This window comes from Manduca sexta, chromosome 1 (genome assembly GCF_014839805.1).
Source record: "Manduca sexta isolate Smith_Timp_Sample1 chromosome 1, JHU_Msex_v1.0, whole genome shotgun sequence".
NCBI lineage: Eukaryota > Metazoa > Arthropoda > Insecta > Lepidoptera > Sphingidae > Manduca > Manduca sexta.
Window position 1 is genome coordinate 29,096 of NC_051115.1, and position 20,968 is coordinate 50,063.

The 20,968-nt window shown below is 37.5% G+C and overlaps 1 protein-coding gene across 1 annotated transcript; it reads right to left on the minus strand.

The window, feature by feature from the left end:
• Nucleotides 1–3,277: 3,277 nt before the first annotated feature.
• Nucleotides 3,278–18,977, minus strand: LOC115452580 (tubulin beta chain). Its single transcript, XM_030181153.2, has 12 exons — nucleotides 18,611–18,977; nucleotides 13,503–13,614; nucleotides 12,430–12,552; nucleotides 11,597–11,698; nucleotides 10,907–11,034; nucleotides 9,534–9,701; nucleotides 9,007–9,121; nucleotides 7,191–7,261; nucleotides 6,729–6,868; nucleotides 5,449–5,608; nucleotides 4,062–4,163; nucleotides 3,278–3,538 (listed from the first exon to the last, which is right to left on the minus strand). The coding sequence occupies exons 1-12, from the start codon at nucleotides 18,665–18,667 to the stop codon at nucleotides 3,461–3,463; spliced, it is 1,356 nt and encodes a 451-aa protein (XP_030037013.1). The 5' UTR covers nucleotides 18,668–18,977; the 3' UTR covers nucleotides 3,278–3,460.
• Between the last annotated feature and the right edge of the window lie 1,991 nt (nucleotides 18,978–20,968).

Genomic DNA, 20,968 nt, shown 5'->3' on the forward strand with positions numbered 1-20,968 from the left:
AACAACCAGTAATTTGAAGTGTACAACAGCTAATTAAGTAGTGCTGAGCGGCGATAGCCTAGTTGGTTGTGGAACGGACTGCCGAGACGAATGCCCGCAGGTTCAAATCCCAAGGGCACACACCTCTGACTTTTCTAAAAAAATTATATGTGTATTCTTTGTGAATTATCGTTCGCTTTAACGGTGAAGGAAAACATCGTGAGGAAACCTGCATACCTGAGAAATTCTCTATAGGAATTTTTGAGGGTGTGTGAAGTCTACCAGTCCGCACTAGGCCAACGTGGTGGACTAAGGCCTATTCCCTCTCAGTAGTAGAGGAAGCCCGTGCCCAACCGTGAGACAGTATATATTACAGGCCTGATATTATTATTATTATTAATCATTTTATATCGATGCTTGAATGGCAATCATATCTAAGCGACAATCAGTAAATTTTTGAGTAGAGAGCTATAAAGTTTTGATTTTATCATGAATATTCATAATTAAACTTTTTATTTTATTAAGATATAGTCTAATATTATTAAAATTGTCCTACACCTACAAAACCTAGATCAAATGACGCAGAAAAAATGGCGATTCAATATATTTATATAATTCATTTTCGGTATATTTATCGCTTAGATATTATTCCTTTTCAAGCGTTGATGTTCTCTGTTCCACTTAGGTTGGTATTCACAAACCTTACTTAGCTGTAAGGAGCAATGCTGTGATAACAAAGACAACTATATAGTTAGTGACATCAGGGCCAAATTTTTGCTCCAAAAGTTATCACCAATTGGTAGTCTTGTTTGAAATGTCCGTGTGACAAGATGTAAACGTCCTTTGATATTAATACAAAAATATTTACAGAGAATACTTATGCTAATATTCGCATTAAAAACATGCAAATCATGACAGGAAAAAACTATGAAGTATTTTACATTGATGTTTTGCCATTTCACAGTAGATTGAACCAGCGCATAAATGCAAAATTTTTGTATAATAATCGTCCCAATGTCCGCTCTATATAATCTTACACTAATTAAAAATAAAACACATTTTATAAATCAATGTATTTAATAAAAAAATAAATATGTGAAATGCGTCCCGAGCTAATACTACGCAAAATAACAAAATATAACTTAACCTATGGCATACTGTGTTGTAATTTTTACCTTATTGAAATTATAATTAGGCACTATTTAGATTGACAGCGCATTTATATTAAAAAAGTATACAGCCTTGTAATAAAGTGTAAATGAATATGTACTTAACATATAATTTTAAAACCCTGTTTTTTCCCTTCGACATAACCTTAATGAAAGTTGAAAGTCAAATACTAACCGCCGTTTTCAATATCGACGAGTTTTTTGCGATAATAAGTTTCATACATATTTCAAGTCAGCACATTTTCTATTTTTAATTTAACATACTTAGTAATTTTTTTTCGAAAAACAAAATGTCGCTTACGTCAATTAGCATTCCAACGGTTACTATATAATCCCAAACGCCATTTTTAATCCATTGTGAAAATTGGCCAATCAGGGCAATGCTTTCATGACATCTTACAAATGACGTATTTTGATTGGTTTATATTCGGAATCGGATCGAAATTAAAATTGGGATCGCTTTTTCAAAATGGCCGTTAATCTACTATTTTATTTAATCTGGATTCAAAATATGCAGAATTTAATTTTGAATAATGTGAATTAAGTCAATTCCAGTTAATATTAGCCTTACAACTCTCATTAAGCATTACGACTGTCACATTCAGGCCGGCATAATTGTGCCGACTGGCGATAATCTCGTCAGTCAGTATTTGAATACCATTTGCCACCAATTGGGACACTGCCGTGCCCGAAACAAAAACACAACACAATAGACAAAATTGACAATACGTACATATTTTTTTACATTTATACATTTATTATGCAAGGTATCGCGATGTTTCGCGTTCCGGGATCAGTATATATCCAACATAATTGTGTCGACTGAGGGGTTATCATCTCTCGTCAGTCGACATAGGACCCCATTCCACTTACTAGTCTAACGAATCGTGGCACTGTAAGTATAGCGACAAATTCAAAAAAATATAACTTTTAACCGCGGGTAAATGTTAAGTGACTAATGTTTTTATATAAAATCATTAAAATAAAAAATATATTTTTAATAAAGCGGCGATAGCCTAGTTGGTTGTGGAACGAACTGCGAGACGAATGTCCGCAGGTTCAAATCCGAAGGGCACACACCTCTGACTTTTCCAAAAAAAAATATGTGTGTATTCTTTGTGAATTATCGTTCGCTTTAACGGTGAAGGAAAACATCGCGAGGAAACCTGCACATCTGAGAAGTTCTCTATAGGAATTTCGAAGGTGTGTGAAGTCCACCCGCATTACAGCGTGGTGGACTAAGGCCTAATCCCTCAGTAGTAGAGGAGGCCCAACAATGGGACAGTATATAATACAGGGCTGATATTTTTTTTTTATATTATTAATAAAAATATAATTGTAAGTTAACATCTTTTGAATCTTCAGGGGTTTACAAATCGTAGATTTTTTTGAATTTGCCTCTATATTTCTGTGACACGTCTCCTTGGCTAGACTATCAGGTGTAGTGGGGTTGCTATGACCGAACAAAAAGGTATTTAATATATTCTGAATAGTCAAGATAAAAATTATCACAATATACATAAAGAACTTATAACTCGGTAAATATTCTTATTACAAATGCTAGAAATTATGTAGTTCAGTTTATAGAAATGCATTTATGTGGGAGAATAATAGACTTTTAAAAACTCTCTTAGCGTAACCATCAGCTATATTCTGTATATTTAATAATATTGTGTTAGGGTTCCTTTTAAATTACACATATCGATATATATGTACTAGATCTGGCGTTCTTTACACTCATTGCGTTCGACTTAACTGTACTGCAATCCGCACACCTGACTTTACTATGATTTGGACATTGACAGTGTGTGGCTGTGAGCATGACGCTCATAATATAAGACCTATGCGATACTAAGTTTCATACATTTTTAAAATCAGCACTTTTTCTATATTTTTTAACCTATTTCGAATAAAAATGTCGCTTAAGTCATTTAGCGTTTCAACCCTTGATATGTTATTTTAAATTTGGTAGTTTCAAATTATTTAAAATATGCATATTGTGTCATTAATTTAACAATAAAAATGCAATTAAAATTTTTATTTTTTATCTAAAATACACATAATTTTTATTTGCAACCGACACTATTAATAGAGAATTTAAATATTTTTTTTGATAGTTTGTAATTTAAAAAAAAAAACTAAAATTTATTTTTTATTTATTCGTACATCTACATATTCCCGCCGTAGTTTATGCGCCGAAAATATATGCAACGAATGCTCAAGGCTGTTCGCTCTGGGTAGGGTGTTAACAAATTCCTATAAGAATATTACCGAGGCACTAGAAGCTTATCTTATATCTAAACCTATTCTAGTCAAGCCGGTATGGAATCCTCGTGCGCCAGCTCCTCCTCCTCATCGAAGACTGCGTCGTCATCGTCCACATTGGCCTCCTGGACAGAAAGTATATTACCAATGGGTAGGCAGTAGTGTACATACCTAGAAATATTTTGGGACCAAAAGTAGTCAGGGCGTCGCCAGCCGATGACCTAGGAAGGGAGGAGGGAATGGAGCGTACGGAATATTAGGAATGGCATTTGTGAATTCATTCTAGTTTCGACTTACGGCAATGACCGATCAAGCAAAACAACAATGACTTTGATTGTTTTACATTTTTAGAATCTTTAGGGGCAGCTGCACCTCCCTGCCCCCCTTGGTGACACTCTTGCGTCGGGGAATCGAACTTTGGACTCAGGGGTGAAAATGTATATTACATACATAATATAATACACTAGAAACTTATAAATGCTTCTTGTGTATACAGCGCTGGCGACTTGATGGATTGCCTCACCAGACTATGAGAAAGAACAGTGAGTGCTTGTGTATTGCACTTGTGCACTATAATATCTCCTGCGCGATCTCTGTTGAGTTTGGCCGCTTTGGGAATCAATGAAAACAGTGCTGCTTAATGCTCACCTGGTACTGCTGGTACTCAGAGATGAGGTCGGTCATGTTGCTAGCCGCCTCGGTGAATTCCATCTCGTCCATGCCCTCCCCTGTGTACCAGTGGAGGAACGCCTGCAAGACAATATCGTATGCAAATTAGCAACTGCACGTCATCAGCAGAATGTCCACTGCTGATTACGGGCCTTCCTCACAGACAAGAGTACAAACTCGTCGCTGAAGCGAGTCCTGCGTTTTATATTATTCTTAGAAGAGTCTATAATATGTGGTCGACAGACCGGAATGCCTAGAAACATCGGTTTTGCAGATCAGCCTGTGTGGATGGTCATTATATTAGTGCCAGGAAGATCTAGATCAGCATATAACAAACAGTAAATCATCATCATCAGCCGCAGGATATCCATTACTGAACTTGGGCCTCCCCCAAAGATTTCCAAATCGACATAGAAGATGATCTAGATTAGAAGATCTAGATAACCCTATATCCTCTATATATGGGCCCCTTGCAAAGATTTCCAGATCGACATATTGGAAACCCGCATCCAGCGATCTCCTACGACTTTTAGGAGGTCACCCTGTCCTCGTGATCGTCCGACGCTGCGCTTGCCAGTTCGTGGCTTCCACTCCAGAACCTTCTTGCCTCATCGGCCATCAGGTATCGGGTGGACATCAGGTGGACATGGTAATATGCACCATCACATTTCCCATTAGGGGTAAGCAGTGATGCAAGTAACACATCCAATTTTGTCATGTGTATTCCCATGTAATAAAGAATTAGTTTGTTTTCTGGTTTTTAAAAGAGTAACATCTGAGTTTCTTGTCCGATCTTCTCTAGTGAGAACTGCTGAACTGGTAGTTCATATTGACGGAATCTAGATAATGTATAACACTTTACAAGATCAAATAAATTATTTCATCAATTCAACTTACAATTTGTTTCTATTAGTTGAAAGCCACACGGTTTTCCTCACGTATAGGCGGAATGGCCGACCAGTTTGAAATTGAAGTAGGTCATCTTCAAGGTTGAGTGTTGAGAGGACGTCGCGTCGCGGAGGCCTCTTGAGCACATATCGACTAAATATGTGAGTAAAACCGCGTTGCTTTCGACTAATTTGTTTCGCGTAAGTTTCAATAATACTGATATATCGATAGCTCCTAAGTAAATTATTGTTATTAAAAAATAGTGATTTTCACTTTTTAACGTTTTGTTATCATGTCCTGTATTACCAAACCCATTAAAAAAACATATATTAACTTTTTTAAGTGGGTTGGAACTGAGTATATAGAAAACGCTGAAAGGTGCATATTACAGTACATAGATAAAGAAACGCTTTAAAAGTGTAAATATCATTTTTTCAAATACAATAGTTACTCAGGAGCCATCGTTATGTCTACTTACCCTTCGTCTGAACATGGCTGTGAACTGTTCAGAGATACGTTTGAAGATCTCCTGTATTGCCGTGGTGTTGCCGATGAACGTGGCGGACATCTTGAAGCCGCGCGGGGGCACGTCGCACACGGCCACCTTCAGGTTGTTCGGGATCCATTCCACGAAGTAGCTAAAAAGCGACATCTATTGGTACAATTTGGATAAACTTGACGTAGTAGGTGGAAGATAGCGACGTCTATTGGTACAATTTGGATAAACTTGACGTAGTAGGTGGAAGATAGCGACGTCTATTGGTACAATTTGGATATACATAACGTAGTAGGTGGAATGTAGCGCCATCTATTGGTACAATTTAGATATACATAACGTAGTAGGTTGAAGATAGTGACATCTATTGGTACAATTTGGATATACATAACGTAGTAGGTGGAATGTAGCGCCATCTATTGGTACAATTTAGATATACATAACGTAGTAGGTGGAATGTAGCGCCATCTATTGGTACAATTTGGATATACATAACGTAGTAGGTGGAATGTAGCGCCATCTATTGGTACAATTTAGATATACATAACGTAGTAGGTTGAAGATAGTGACATCTATTGGTACAATTTGGATATACATAACGTAGTAGGTTGAAGATAGTGACATCTATTGGTACAATTTGGATATACATAACGTAGTAGGTTGAAGATAGCGACATCTATCGATACAATTTGGATATACTTAAGGTAGTAGGTTGAAGTTAGCGACATCTATGGGTATAGTTTGGAAATTTTCCACGAAGTAGCTGTAGAAATAGCGGCACCTCCGAACTAAGTTGAAAGAACTCAGTTTTCGTATTTTTAACAGCATTTGCTCCTAACTAACTCTTTTAAGTGGCTTGTTTACGATGTCTTTTTTTTTTTTTTAGGAATAATAAACAACCTTTATGCTAATTCAGTACATGGTTTACCTGTAAGGCAAATTGCATCGAAGTCCGTTCATCGATTTTTGCTAAAATATTTGGTATTCATGGACGAATTTTCACACCATATTAGCAGATTTAAAGACTAGTATCTATATGATTTTATTTATTAATGTAATATCAAAATAACTCTATACAGGGTGTCCCAGAAAATAGTGACAAGCGGAAGTCCAGAGATAGAGCATCCCTTAGAGTATCCGAATCACTCCATGTATGTTCCGCGATTTTTCCAGTTATATAGAATTTTCGATGCTCTATCTCTGGACCTCCACTTGATACTATTTTCTGGGACACCTGTATATAGATAGATTAAAAATCGTACCTGGAGTTCTTATTCTGCACAGCCAAGACCTGATCATCCACCTCTCGCATCGACATGCGACCGCGGAACATGGTGGCGACGGTGAGGTAGCGTCCGTGCCGCGGGTCCGCCGCTGTCATCATGTTACCCGCGTTGAACATCTGCGAATAGCGACATCTATTGTTTAGGCGATGGAAACTGATTGTGATTTACCTTTTTATTGTTTTAAATAATTATTAATTGAAATTAAACTATTTTTTGGATTTTATAGTGAATTTTTATATTATTATTTTCTCTACGTTTCAAAGACTGCAGCCTTCATGTAACGTAATTACAGTCATACATACAGAAGTATAAAAAACGCATAAAAATAATAATAGTTCTCGGCTGTATAATCTTAAATTCCTTTGTCCTGTATACTTTTTATTAGTAGAATTTAAAGTTTGTATATATACTTATAGTATATAATTGTAATATACTTACTTGGCTCATCAACTCGGGAACAGTTTGTGGTCGGTAATTAACTGAGTTCCTGGCGGTTAGAGGAGCAAATCCTGCAAAGATAGATACCGTATCATATTGCTCGCTGGCGTAGTTGTAATGCGTACGGGATATGAGTACGACTATTGCGCTGAGGTCGCGTTGGGATCGCGGGTCGGACCAAAAATAATAACTGTGTTTTCCATCTTAAAAAAATACTCAATCGCACCTCGCAGGAAGTTGGCGGTGTGATACTCTCGTGCCTCAGAAAGCATGTAAAGCCGTTGGTCCTGATCTCTCCGGTCATGTCGTCTCACCGGACTATGAGAAGGAACAGAGTGCTTGTGTATTGCACTCATTTGTGCACTATAATATCTCCTGCTGATCTCTCTCCGGTCATGTCGTCTCACCGGACTATGAGAAGGAACAGAGAGTGCTTGTGTATTGCACACACTCGTGCACTATAATATCTCCTGCTGATCTCTCTCCGGTCATGTCGTCTCACCGGACTATGAGAAGGAACAGAGAGTGCTTGTGTATTGCACACACTCGTGCACTATAATATCTCCTGCTGATCTCTCTCCGGTCATGTCGTCTCACCGGACTATGAGAAGGAACAGAGAGTGCTTGTGTATTGCACACACTCGTGCACTATAATATCTCCTGCTGATCTCTCTCCGGTCATGTCGTCTCACCGGACTATGAGAAGGAACAGAGAGTGCTTGTGTATTGCACACACTCGTGCACTATAATATCTCCTGCTGATCTCTCTCCGGTCATGTCGTCTCACCGGACTATGAGAAGGAACAGAGTGCTTGTGTATTGCACTCATTTGTGCACTATAATATCTCCGGCGTAACACACTGAACTCTGTTGATATTGGCAGCTGTGGCCGAAATTCGGCTAGGACGAATTCAGTAGATTTTGTTGTTAGATATTCGGAATCTAATGTTAAATGATTAACATAGGTATTGCAAATTGTCTGAGGAAGTGTACGACTGTTTAAACAACATGTAAATTAGTTGTAATACGAAGCTACGGTTGGTTCAAAGAGCGCGTAGTGACATGTTACTATCCCACTCGCACGCTCGCGGGTATCTGGCGATGACGTCACAAACTAAGTAAATGCATTTACTTAGAATAAACATGCAAACAATTTCCTTATGTATGGAATACTAACCTAAGAATTTGATTTACCTATACTAGTTGGGATTATTTATGAATAATCGAAATAAATAGAGACTCTCCCATCATCATCACTACAAACTCCTAAGCCAGGATCGAGGGCACGAATATGACATAGAGCGCTGAAGCTCGCCAAGTATCAAGGAACATTAATCTGTGTTTATACTAAAAAAAGCGACGATAGTTTAGTTGGGTGTGGAACGGTCTACCGAGACGAATGTCCGCAGGTTCAATACCAAGGGCACACACCTCTGACTTTTCTATAAAAAACCATGTATGTATTCTTTGTGAATTTATCGTTCGCTTTAACGGTGAAGGAAAACATCGTGAGGAAACCTGCACATCTGAGAAGTTCTCTATAGGAATTTCGAAGGTGTGTGAAGTCTACTTGCACTACAGCGTGGTGGACTAAGGCCTAATCCCTCTCAGTAGTAGACGAGGCCCGTGCTCAGCAGTGGGCAAGTATATAATACAGGGCTGATACTATTATTAGAAGACATTAAATAGATACTGTACTATTTCATAATAATTTGAACCATCGCATGAGCCCGACATTTTAGCATAACATCCCAATGTCCCCTCTATATGATATGAGAACTCTGGCGAACTATATTTTGTTGTAAAGGAGTCTCACCTGGCATGAAGAAGTGAAGTCGAGGGAACGGCACCATGTTGACCGCCAGCTTCCTCAGATCAGCGTTCAACTGCCCCGGGAAACGTAGGCACGTGGTCACCCCGGACATGGTCAACTAGAATTGAGAACTTGGATAATTAAGATGTATTCCACCTTTTAGTGGAATTATGTATCAAATAGCGGAACCTCGTCCCCCCTTCAGCTAATAAGAAACACAGATATAAACAAAATTTCGATAGTAATCGAATGTCAGTATAATCATTTGAAAAATAACCCTTTTAGTATTAAGGCTATCTATCAAAACGGCGCAGTAACCATATTCTTAGAAGCTATCTATTCGAAGTTATAATACATCGCACTCTTAATAAAATAATGACTCTCCAAAATTGACAATTTGTGGTAATCGTCACACACACAACACAACAGTGACTACACACTGCTTGACAGAAATAGACATTACAGTGGTACCTACCCAGACGGACTCTCACATGAGAGACGTACCACCAGTAAACCTGATATATACTCACGGATATAAGATGGTTGAGGTCGCCATAACTCGGGCTGCTGAGGCGCAAGGTCCTGAAGCAGATGTTGTACAGCGCCTCGTTGTCGATGCAGAACGACATGTCTGTGTTCTCGACTAGCTGGTGGACCGACAGGGTCGCGTTGTACGGCTCGAGGACTACCTCACTCACCTACGGAATCGAGCAGAGGTTATCGTAGAGTATTGAGTACCGTAGAGTAAAAAAATAAACATATCGTCGGTTAAAATACTAACATTTTTTAGAAAAATTTTCTTCGGTTAAAAAAATCATAGAAAAATGTGCTTATTTTAAAAATGATGAAACTAAATAAATGTCGCTTAAGTTTATTAGCATTTCGCGGAATTGAGCAGAGATTATTTTAGAGTATTGGGCACCGTAGAGCAAAAAATAAACATATCGTCGGTTAAAATACTAAATGACCTAAGCGACATTTTTTCGAAAAAAAATTCGTTAAAAAATCATAAGAAAAAGTGCTGATTTTAAAAATGATGAAACTAAAATGTCGCTTAAGTTTATTAGCATTTCAAACGTCCATATAATAAACAAGCTTTTGCCCGCGGCTCCGCCCGCGTATAAAGTATTTCGGGCTAAAGTTTTCCGTTATAAAAGTCACGCTATATATTTTCCCGGGAGCCTATGTTCTTCCCAGGGTCTCAAACTGTCTCCATACCAAATTTCGTCTTAATATGTTTGGTAGTTTTTGAGTTTAACACGTTCAGGCAGACAGATGCAGCGGGGGACTATGTTTTATAATATATTTTTGTATAACTTTTAAGGAGGAACAATCTCGTCATACGTCATTGTTGCATAACTTTAACCGTTTACGCAGCGCACGCTACGGAACCTCTCAAAAGTAATAATTTTCCCCCGTTTTTGCAACATTTTTCATTACTGCTCCGCTCCTATTGGTCATAGCATGATGGTATATCCTATAGCAATCCACAAACAAAAGGCTATCCAAAACACTAAAAATATTTTTCAGTTCGAAAGCTTTCAAACAAACAAACTCTTCAGCTTTATATAATAGTATAGATAGAGTATAATTTTGAAAAGGACGATAAAGGAAGGGTCACACCTGTGGTGTCATCACTACATAATATAAAACAAAGTCGCTTTCTCTGTCCCTATGTCCCTTTGTATGCTTAAATCTTTAAAACTACGCAACGGATTTTGATGCGGTTTTTTTAATAGATAGTGATTCAAGAGGAAGGTTTATATGTATAATAACATCCATTAAATAGTGGAGAAATACTGTTATTTTGTTATGTTATACCCGTGCGAAGCCAGAGCGGGCCGCTAGTATACTATATACCACGTCGCACGGACCACCCGCCTCTAGAGAAAAATCGACTTACCTTAGGCGAGGGTACTACGCTGAAGGTATTCATGATCCTGTCAGGGTATTCCTCCCGGATCTTGCTAAGGAGGAGCGTCCCGAGTCCCGACCCGGTGCCGCCGCCCAGAGAGTGGGCTAGCTGGAACCCTGGACACGGGGTGAACAAAATAATATTAGCCCTGTATTATATACTGTCTCATTGCTGGGACTCCTCTACTACTGAGAGGGATTAGACCATAGTCCACCACGCTGTAGTGCGGGCAGACTTCACACACCCTCAAAAGTCCTATAGAGAACTTCCCAGATGCGCAGGTTTCCTCACGATGTTTTCCTTCACCGTTAAAGCAAGCGATAATTCATAAAGAATACACACGTAATATTTACAAAAACTATTTTTAACCGAGTTCAAAAAAGGAGGAGGTTATCATATCGGCGTGATTTTTTTTATGTTTGTTACTTCAGAACTGTCTCATTATGGAGATCATTTGTTAATGTATTTATCTAGCTTAACTTAGCAATTTTAAAGACACCGATTCCAAAATTGGTAATCAGTACATACCTGTTATGTGAAATTATTTTTTGGCTTTGAGTAGTTTTTGAAGGCGGTTTAATTTTTTTTATTAATTATCAACAGTACAATTCATTTTTGATCCTACAAATTGTTCTAACCACAATTTCCCAAACGACTGTAAAATCAAAGTATGTGTACCTTGGAGACAGTCGCAGGTTTCAGCCTCCTTTCTGATGACGTCCAGCACGGAGTCCACGAGTTCAGCACCTTCGGTGTAGTGTCCCTTGGCCCAATTGTTACCTGAGAAAGTAATGAAAAGAGGAAAATAATTAATATTTAAAAAAAATACCTTAAATGAGTAGAAAGGAAATAATGGAAAGAAGGAAACAAATCCTTAGAAAAAAAATGAACCTAAAATGAGCACTATTTTTAGAAATTGCGAAAAAAAAACAACTATACATGTAATATTTTTTTATATTCACGCGAATGTTAGACATTAAAATTAAACTATTTTTTCGATTTTATTGTGGTCCCCTCCGTGACCACGAAGGCTGCAGTCTTCGAAACGTCGGGAGAAAACTAAAATATTAATACCGCGATAAAATCCGAAAAATAGTTTAATTTTATAATAGATCTTTTTTGTTTGTAGCTACGCCTGCTGCCATCTAGTGAGCGTTATAATACAACACCATGAATTCTCAAGGCCATTGACGTCATCGAGTCTTAGGAGCCGTTCAAGTATTACGTACCGCAATTATTGATGATTTTTGACCCCCCCACCCTCTCTCCAAAAGTTATGTAACTCTAAAGTGACAATTTTTTGTAATATTCACAATTATTTAACGCAAAATACCGGAAAGTCGCCAAAATACCTTCGTTATTGTTTTAAAATTAAATCTACAATGTTACATAACGCTTTGTACGAGAACCCCTCCCGCCCCTGTAACGCATCGTAACGTTTTACAAGATCCCTCCCTCCAAATTGCGTTTCGTAATACTCAAACGGCTCCTTATAACTATAACATACTTACCAGCACCGCTCTGTCCAAATACGAAGTTGTCAGGGCGGAACAGTTGCCCGTACCGGCCGGACCTCACGGAATCCATGGTACCAGGTTCGAGGTCCACCAGAACCGCGCGGGGCACGTACTTGCCTGCAACAGAGTAAATAGTATCAAGTATGAAATGTTCAAATAATTATTAAGCGACATCTAGTAGGGAGTGCTGGAACTTCCGTGTTACGTGTGGCGTTCTGAGTTTACCGCTCGGTGTCATAATGTCGATTCTAACAGAGGCCCTATTCTTTATGCCATACGTAAATTTGACAGCAATGGCGTCGCCAGTCGAGGGCACGGGGGGTCAAGTTGATATAAAGAATGAGATAAGTATACATTGTAAGTAAAGTCGAGAGCACATGTCCCCCACCCTCCCGCTTTAACTAGCATAGAGCAGAGCGTAATTGAGCGTACGGAATATTAGGAATAGAATTGGTGAATTCATTCAAGTTTCGACGTACAGGAGTGATCGATCAAGCAAGTCAAGTCAAAGACTTAGGACTTTAGTTGGTTTACATTTGGCACGTTTTTTACAATCTCTGAGAGGGGGAGTTGCCTCTCCCTGCCCCCTTTGGTGACGCCCTTGAATCCATATTAATATTACCTAAAATGACATTTTATGAGAATATGGATTTTGATAACTGTGTTTTATTTATATAACAGCGCCGACTCAGCTGAGAGCATGCTCTTAAATGAAAGTTTAAGTTTGGTTTATTAAATAGTTCAATACATTAACAGTCTTACTTATAAACTTGTTTTAGCGTTAAGAGGTGGTTAAGAATTGCTTAAATAGCTGTCAAAAACATCACCGGTTCCTAGTTTGAACCTTATTAAATGGCAAGATGGCGGGTTTTGACTTACAGCTGATCGGGTAAATTTGTGTTTAACTAATCATAGCTTTGAGAATTTTTATAAGTAAGACTGTAAATGTCTACTTGAATTACTCAAAGATGAGATTGATTTAATATCGAGCCTAGTGGAAGTAATGGCGGTTGACAGCGGGATATTTTGTAACCGCATTCGCTCTATTCTTTATTGACTATTCTTACCACTGCTTGCTTCATTGTAGTAGACATTGAGCCTCTCAAACTGCAAGTCGCTCTCTCCTTTGAAAATTCCGTCTGTGTCTATACCATGCTCATCGGAAATGATCTCCCAAAACTGTAACGAAGAGGTTTAATACGTTTTATTATTTTATTTTTTTTTTAATTTGCGTTTCTGCAATATAAATGGAGGGAAATCTTATAATTGAGTTGACTAGTTCCAAAAACAGCACTCCGTAAAATTTGGTATGAAGGTAGGCAATCTGTAAAATTAAAACTGATTTTGTGACTTGCAGAATAAATTATGCTAAAATAGGGTTTACTAGATGTATTACTTATTTAAGATGCTATATAAACTAGTTTAATGACAAGGATAATACAAAGAAAATAGGATGTTTTTTTTTATTTACCAATATTATTTAAAAAGTTAGATTGCCAGGTTTGGAACTAGTCGCCTCAATTTTAATCTTTATTGATCTTTTTTCAATAGGCGTCCCTGTATTCAAAATGGAGGGAAATTTGCGAACTGACCTTTCACTAATAGAAAGCTACATTACTCCTAAATGCTACTCATGGATGCCGCCAAAATTAGTTTTAAGGAGGTGCATGAGCACCAACGCATTATACTACGTAATATCATTAATTGTTTGTCTTACAAATGGCGCAGGTTTTTGAAAATGCTTTATCATAAAAAACTTCTGTTGTTGATAGCAAAAAAGGACAATTAATGTTAATTTAGTTGCAATAACAAAACCTCGAATAAGTCTTCTACTTTTTTTAAGAAGAATACATTTAATAGTTCAAATCGAAAATTCTCAAACATTCTGAAAAATATTCATAATTCGAAAACTATAAAAAATCGCGGAACATACATTGGGGGTGATTCGGATACCCCAAGGGGTACCTACTTTATCTCTGGATCTCCGCTTAACACTACTTTTTGGGACACTTTGTATATAAAAATGAATCCCTATTTCCCTTGGTCACGCAATCACGCGTGAACGGCTGGACTGATTTCACTATTTTTATTTTTTGTTGTGTTTGTTATTGTCAGGAGAAGGTTTTTAAAAGAAAAATTAAAAAAATTGCGCGTAAATTTAGAAAATTTAAGAAAACTTAACGAAAATATTAATTTTATATAACTGTCAATTGTTTGAAATAACTGTCAGCGATTGACAGAATGCGCGCTGCAAATTCATAGTTAAGACGGGACAACGTCTGTCGGGTCAACTAGTTATCACATAAACGTTTTGGTGTACATTCATTGTAATTTTTTATTTAAATAAATAACAATGATAATCATAGAATGAGTCAGTGTAAAATTTAACATGATCGTTCTTAAACAATTATCAGCCACTGTGGCCAATCAACAGAGATCACAAAGGAGATATTATAGTGCACGAGTGTGTACAATACACAGGCACTCTGTTCCTTCTCATAGTCCGGTGAGACGATATGACCGGAGAGAGATCAGCAGGAGATATTATAGTGCACGAGTGTGCAATACACAAGCACTCTGTTCCTTCTCATAGTCCGGTGAGACGACATGACCGGAGAGAAATCATCAGGAGATATTATAGTGCACGAGTGTGCAATACACAAGCACTCTGTTCCTTCTCATAGTCCGGTGAGACGACATGACCGGAGAGAGATCAGCAGGAGATATTATAGTGCACGTGGGTGCAATACACAAGCACTCTGTTCCTTCGCATAGTCCGGTGAGACGACATGACCGGAGAGATTAGACGAACGGCTTTACGTGCCGAGGCACGAGGGTATCACACTGCCAACTTTTTAACATATAGTTAATAAGGAGGGGAGGCCTACGCCGAGGAGGCGACCTACATGAAGGGAATAACATAAAAGAAGTTTTTTTAAGAAAATTATAAGTAGTAGAATTAATGGTTTATTTATTTATTTATAGCGATTATGGCCGCACCCGAGATCGTGTTTATCTTTATCAGCAGATAAAATACTTTGAAAGTCGACCATAACTAATTACCCACTAATTAGGTCATTACTTTACAATGGCGTCTATTTCGAATATTTTTTTTTTGTCGCCACGGAAACATAACCATACTGCCCAGTAACAGTAATGCCAATTCGCACCTAGAAATTTTCTCCATGGAGGAGGGGAGGATGGAAAGAAAAAAAAGACCGATTTTAACGAACAGCAACAGACAAGGTCCCTGTAAGCTCGATTTTTTTTTCTAGAATAGGCAAAGATATTGGGGTCGTCTACACTTGTTCCCGCCTAGCTATGTATATGCCCACTGCACCTTTTTTTTTTTTTGTTTTTTTTATGGCAATTGTACATTATGCCAATTTCAAGTTAGGCCCACTGCACCTGATACTAAGTAGAGTAGGGTCTAGACCATCGATATTTATGTACTACGTACTAGATCTGGCGTTCCGTACACTCGTTGTGTTCGACTCAATTGTACTGCAATCCGTACACCTGACTAGTAGGATTTTAACATTGACAGCGTGTCGTTATGAACGGAGTGGCGATCTTAATATAAGAAAAGTGTAAACCTGGATGTGAATAACAAATATTAGTCAAATAAGTAACATTATAGCGCGATACGACCGATAAACAGTAGAAACACCATCACCTTGAATTATAAAGTATTGTTTGGTATTCCACTACGCTCGTCATAGTGAGACATGATATGTTAAACATTATGTCCAGTAGTTACACTGGCTACAATGTCCTTCAAACTGGAACACAACAGTACTACACACTCCTTGTTAGAAATAGACATTGCGGTGGTATATCCCAGACGGACTCACATATGAGAGACCTACCACCAGTTGCCTGCCTGTCTCTTTAGAAATAAAAAGCGTCATGTTTATACCATTAGTATAAATTGTAAATACATCCACATTAAATAAAAAGGCCAATTAAAATCACTGACAGTACGATTTCATAATGTAAGCTATTTATAATTAACATTGATTGGTAATTAAAATCTAATTAATTACATTCCGTAAAGACGCGAATCGTGCGACCATTTAGATTTTTTATCTGTTTCGATAATAGCGGCAAAGGTAGATAATTATACATATTTGTAACATTCAATAAAATAAATAAAATGTAAATATACCTAGTCTTGCCATAAATATTGTAATAAAGAAAAAAGAAAATTGTTAACTGCAAATAACATTTATTACTTTTACAGTGTGTCAGTTTAATACATAAATATAAAACAATTAAAAATATAAAAAGCTTATTCGAAGTGGTCTCCATTGGCTGCAATACAGTCCTTTAAACGATGAGGCCAGTTATCAATAGAAGCACGCACTCTTTCCATGGGAAAATTCTTCACTGCCAATCGTATAGATTGTTTTAGGGACTCCAAATTATCATGGCGTTTAGAGCAAGCTGTACTCTCTAAAACTGACCACAAATCATAATCCAGCGGATTAAGATCGGGACTAGACGACGGCCAGTCTTCAGCTCTGATGAAGTCCGAAACGTTCGATTCCAACCAAGACTGCGTGGACCGAGCTTTATGACCCGGCGCCGAGTCTTGCTGGAAGGACCATACTTGGTTATTGAACATGGTGATGTTAAGGGGCTTAACTACCTTCTCAAGAATGGTATCTTGATACACTTGTGCCGATGTTTTGATACCTTTTCACAAAAATATGGCTCAGTCACTCCTTCATAGCTAACACCCCACCAAACCATCACTGAAGTCGGATAATGTCCACGTTGCACTCTGTCGACTAATTGGGAAGCTTCCTTAGAGCTTTGAGCATAAATACGGTCATTTTGTTTGTTAAAATGTTGCTCAATTGTAAAAATTTTCTCATCCGTAAACAAAATTTTTCTGTGACCTCCCTTTGCGTACCGCTTCAGTAGTTGTTTCGATTTTACCACCCTATTCTTCTTTAAATTATCAGTTAAGAAATGGCCAGTGCGTCTCTTATAGGCTGCAAGTCCTAAGTCATCTTTTAAAATACGCGACATGGTTCTAGGTGCTATCTTCATTTCCCGAGATAAAATCTTTTGCTTTCGGACAGGATTTCTTCGAATTCTTTCCCTTACTGCTTTGACCACCTTTTTCGTACGAACACTACGTGGACGGCCAGATCTTTTCTGTCACAAACAGAGGAGGTCTCATTGTACCTATTAATAGCCCGGTACACAAACATTTTACTAATACCAAGTGTATGGAGAGTTTTAAAAATTGCATTTGGCTCCATACCTACTTTGTGTAATGCTATCACAGCGATTCGGTTCTCTTTATCACCCCACACCATTTTAATATCGCAAAATATTTTACAATGTATTGGCGCCAAAATGAGAAAACACAATGAACAATCGTATAAAAATGACAGATTCGAAATTCAAATGTAATATTTTTTTATAATTAAGTGTAACAGTATTTATGGCCAGACTAAGTAGATAAAAAAAATATGCCGCAAGATTTTCGTTCTCGGATCTTTTCCGGGTTGAGAAATACTGACATGATTTTTTTTATATGATCCTTCCTCACATTTTGGGGCAGTATAAGCTGCCTACCCCTTCGGGAATAAAAGTCGTGATACTATATATAAACTAGTTTATTCTTTTGGAATGTATGTGCGTATCTGAAACTTGACTCTACGAATGTCATTTTATACCTTTTAATGAGCAGACCGCGGTTAATGAATGCGGAAACTATTGATCTGTTTCCATTCTGTTTATATCTGTATATAAAAGTGGCTTGGAAGTTATTTTAATATGTGGAAAGGGAAATTTTATAAATCTGTTTCTGAAGATTTTAGAGTGAACACATAATTTAATATGATGCAACTTCTTTGATGCAACATATTATAATTATTTTTAATTAGCTACTGTGATAACTACTTTCACATTGTAAAAATATTATAACTCTACAGGCTGTACGGATCATGATTCCTTTGCACATTACTTATTGGAGCGAAAAAAAAGTAAGCAATTATTCGGCCTGCACGTAGGTACTTGGGTTGGGTTTTAGAATTCTAAATTCAAAATATAATAATATATTGGAATATATTGTTAAGTATTTTGTTTTAACTAAAAAACGTACTAATTCAAACTGGTTATAAAAAATGGATACCCTAGTTAATTTCTACGGACATACCTTAGTGCCGATCTGGTTTCCACACTGCCCAGCTTGGACATGGACAATTTCCCTCATTTTCACACACAGAGGTTTAACACGCACTTTCCGCGAAAAATGAGGTTACTTTTAACTAACCTCTCCAATACAAAATTCGACTTGAAATTGTAAGAATACGGTGATGTAACAAATCCTTATCACCTTATCACAATTCACATTAAATTTGATAATGCACTGATAACGATAAAGTGGCCAACGATACACATTCACTAATGCACTTATTTACACTCAGTTGTAGAAAAATATTACCACAGCGTAAAAATACCTCGAATTTTTTTTATAAAACACGAGCTGTAGACAAAATTAAAATTAATTTTGTCGCATGTATGGACAAGATGTTTTTATTAATGACGTGTTTCAACCTTGATATAGCGCCATCTGTCGTTAAATGTTTGTACTAGCTCGAATCTAGTGGACCGTGTAGTATTGATTTCTTTGGCCTTCATGGCCGACCCACGTCAAGGTTTAATAAATTATCAGAGTGTTTGGCAATAGATTTTTTTATTTCGAGACAGACAAGCCGCACGCCTGATTGTTTTCTGTAGAATATGACTCTAATATTAGGCGCTTTTTTAAAAGGCTAGTTAAAACTTCATTACACCTCACGATAAGTGGTATAGTAATTAGATAGAATTTCGTTTGACGGGATCATTACCCTAGGGCAGTGGTTCTCAAACTTTTTAAATGGCGGAACCCTTTTGGGAAGCAAAATACTTGATGGAACCCTACAATAAAACAATTGTTTTTATAAGTGTATTTTTTATTAATCAACATAATAAAAGTACAATGTAACAGTTACTAATTATTATTTACTTCACCACTTGGCAAGGACAATAATAAAAAACATTAAAAAAGAAAAAATTTAACTAGTGGGAGGTATGAAACTGTTTTTTATTTTTCATCAATTGGTTGATATCAGGTTTGATGGAAGAAAGTTGGAGTTTCATATCAGCTTCGGCGTCAACATAATAAAAAAATATTTTTTATTTAATTGTAACAATAAAAATTGTGTACGTACATATTTGGGTAAAACTATGACACATTATAAGTTTTGTTGTCACGTGGGGGAGGGTACGCGCATTCCACAGACCGGCAAACTTAGAGCGAACGGGTTGTACAAGTATAAAATTGTTGATACCAAACTTATGAGATATTGTACCAGCTATTGTAACACATGTTTCTACAAATACAAATAAATAAATAAATGACCAGAGAGAGGTGTTTTGATTTTTTTTTCTAAATTCTTGCGGAACCCCGACAGAGGTATCACGGAACCCCAGGGTTCCGCGGAACACACTTAGAGTATAGCTGCCCTAGGGTAATGAGGGCATAGTCCCAATAATTCCACACATAGCAGCAGTGTGTAATCACTGTTGTTTTCCGGTTTGAAGGACATTGTAGCCAGTGTAACTACTGCACATAATAAGACTTAACATCTCATGTCTCAGGATGGCGAGCGCAGTGGAATACGAAACATACTCTGTAATTCAAGGTGTTTGTGTTTCTTTTGTTTATGGGCGGTCGAATCGCTTACCATCAGGCGAACGGCAAGCTCGTCTCGTCATTTAAAGCAATAGCAGAAAAAGAAATTACACAAGTTCTTCCATGTAGTAATATTAACTTGTGTTGAATCCAAGGGAGCAAGCTACTCTTCCCTGACCCTCTAGGTACGTCCATATATATCAATATAATAAGTAATTACAGGACATTATCAACGTAAAATCTTATGGCTTCGTAATTCAAAATTCTGTCCCTTAGAATGTCTCAAAAAACGCAACTCGGAATGAGAGTCATGATTGGTCGAGAGACCAATGAATCAGTCACGTGTTAGTTTTTCGACCAATCACAAACACGGAGTCGTGTCGCGTTAATACTAAGCACATTATAGAGATTTTCCCGCCCTCACACCCACTACAACTCCTGTAAGGATCAACAGTGGCACGCTTGACACAGAGCGGTGAAGCTCGCCGAATCTCAGGGATCACTTGTCATTATCCCGCAAAGAAATTAATCAAATAGTAAGATAGGGAGGAGTTGGAGATATTCATTGTTCACTTCTAAGCATATGAAATTGATTTTTTTCGTGCGCCGTCGAGCCGCTTACCAAGCTTATTCTATCATTCAGTTGGTTCCAATATAAACAGCATCGGTACATCCTATTTTATTGTTGGAGACTTAATGAAACCGCATAGTACAGGAACGCTTTTATTTTGAGCGCGACATGGCAGGAACGTAACAGGAAGAAGCAACAGTGTTGCCGTCTATTAAGAGACCATAGACCAACTTTATTTATTGTTGTTATGTGTCACACCCCTGAGG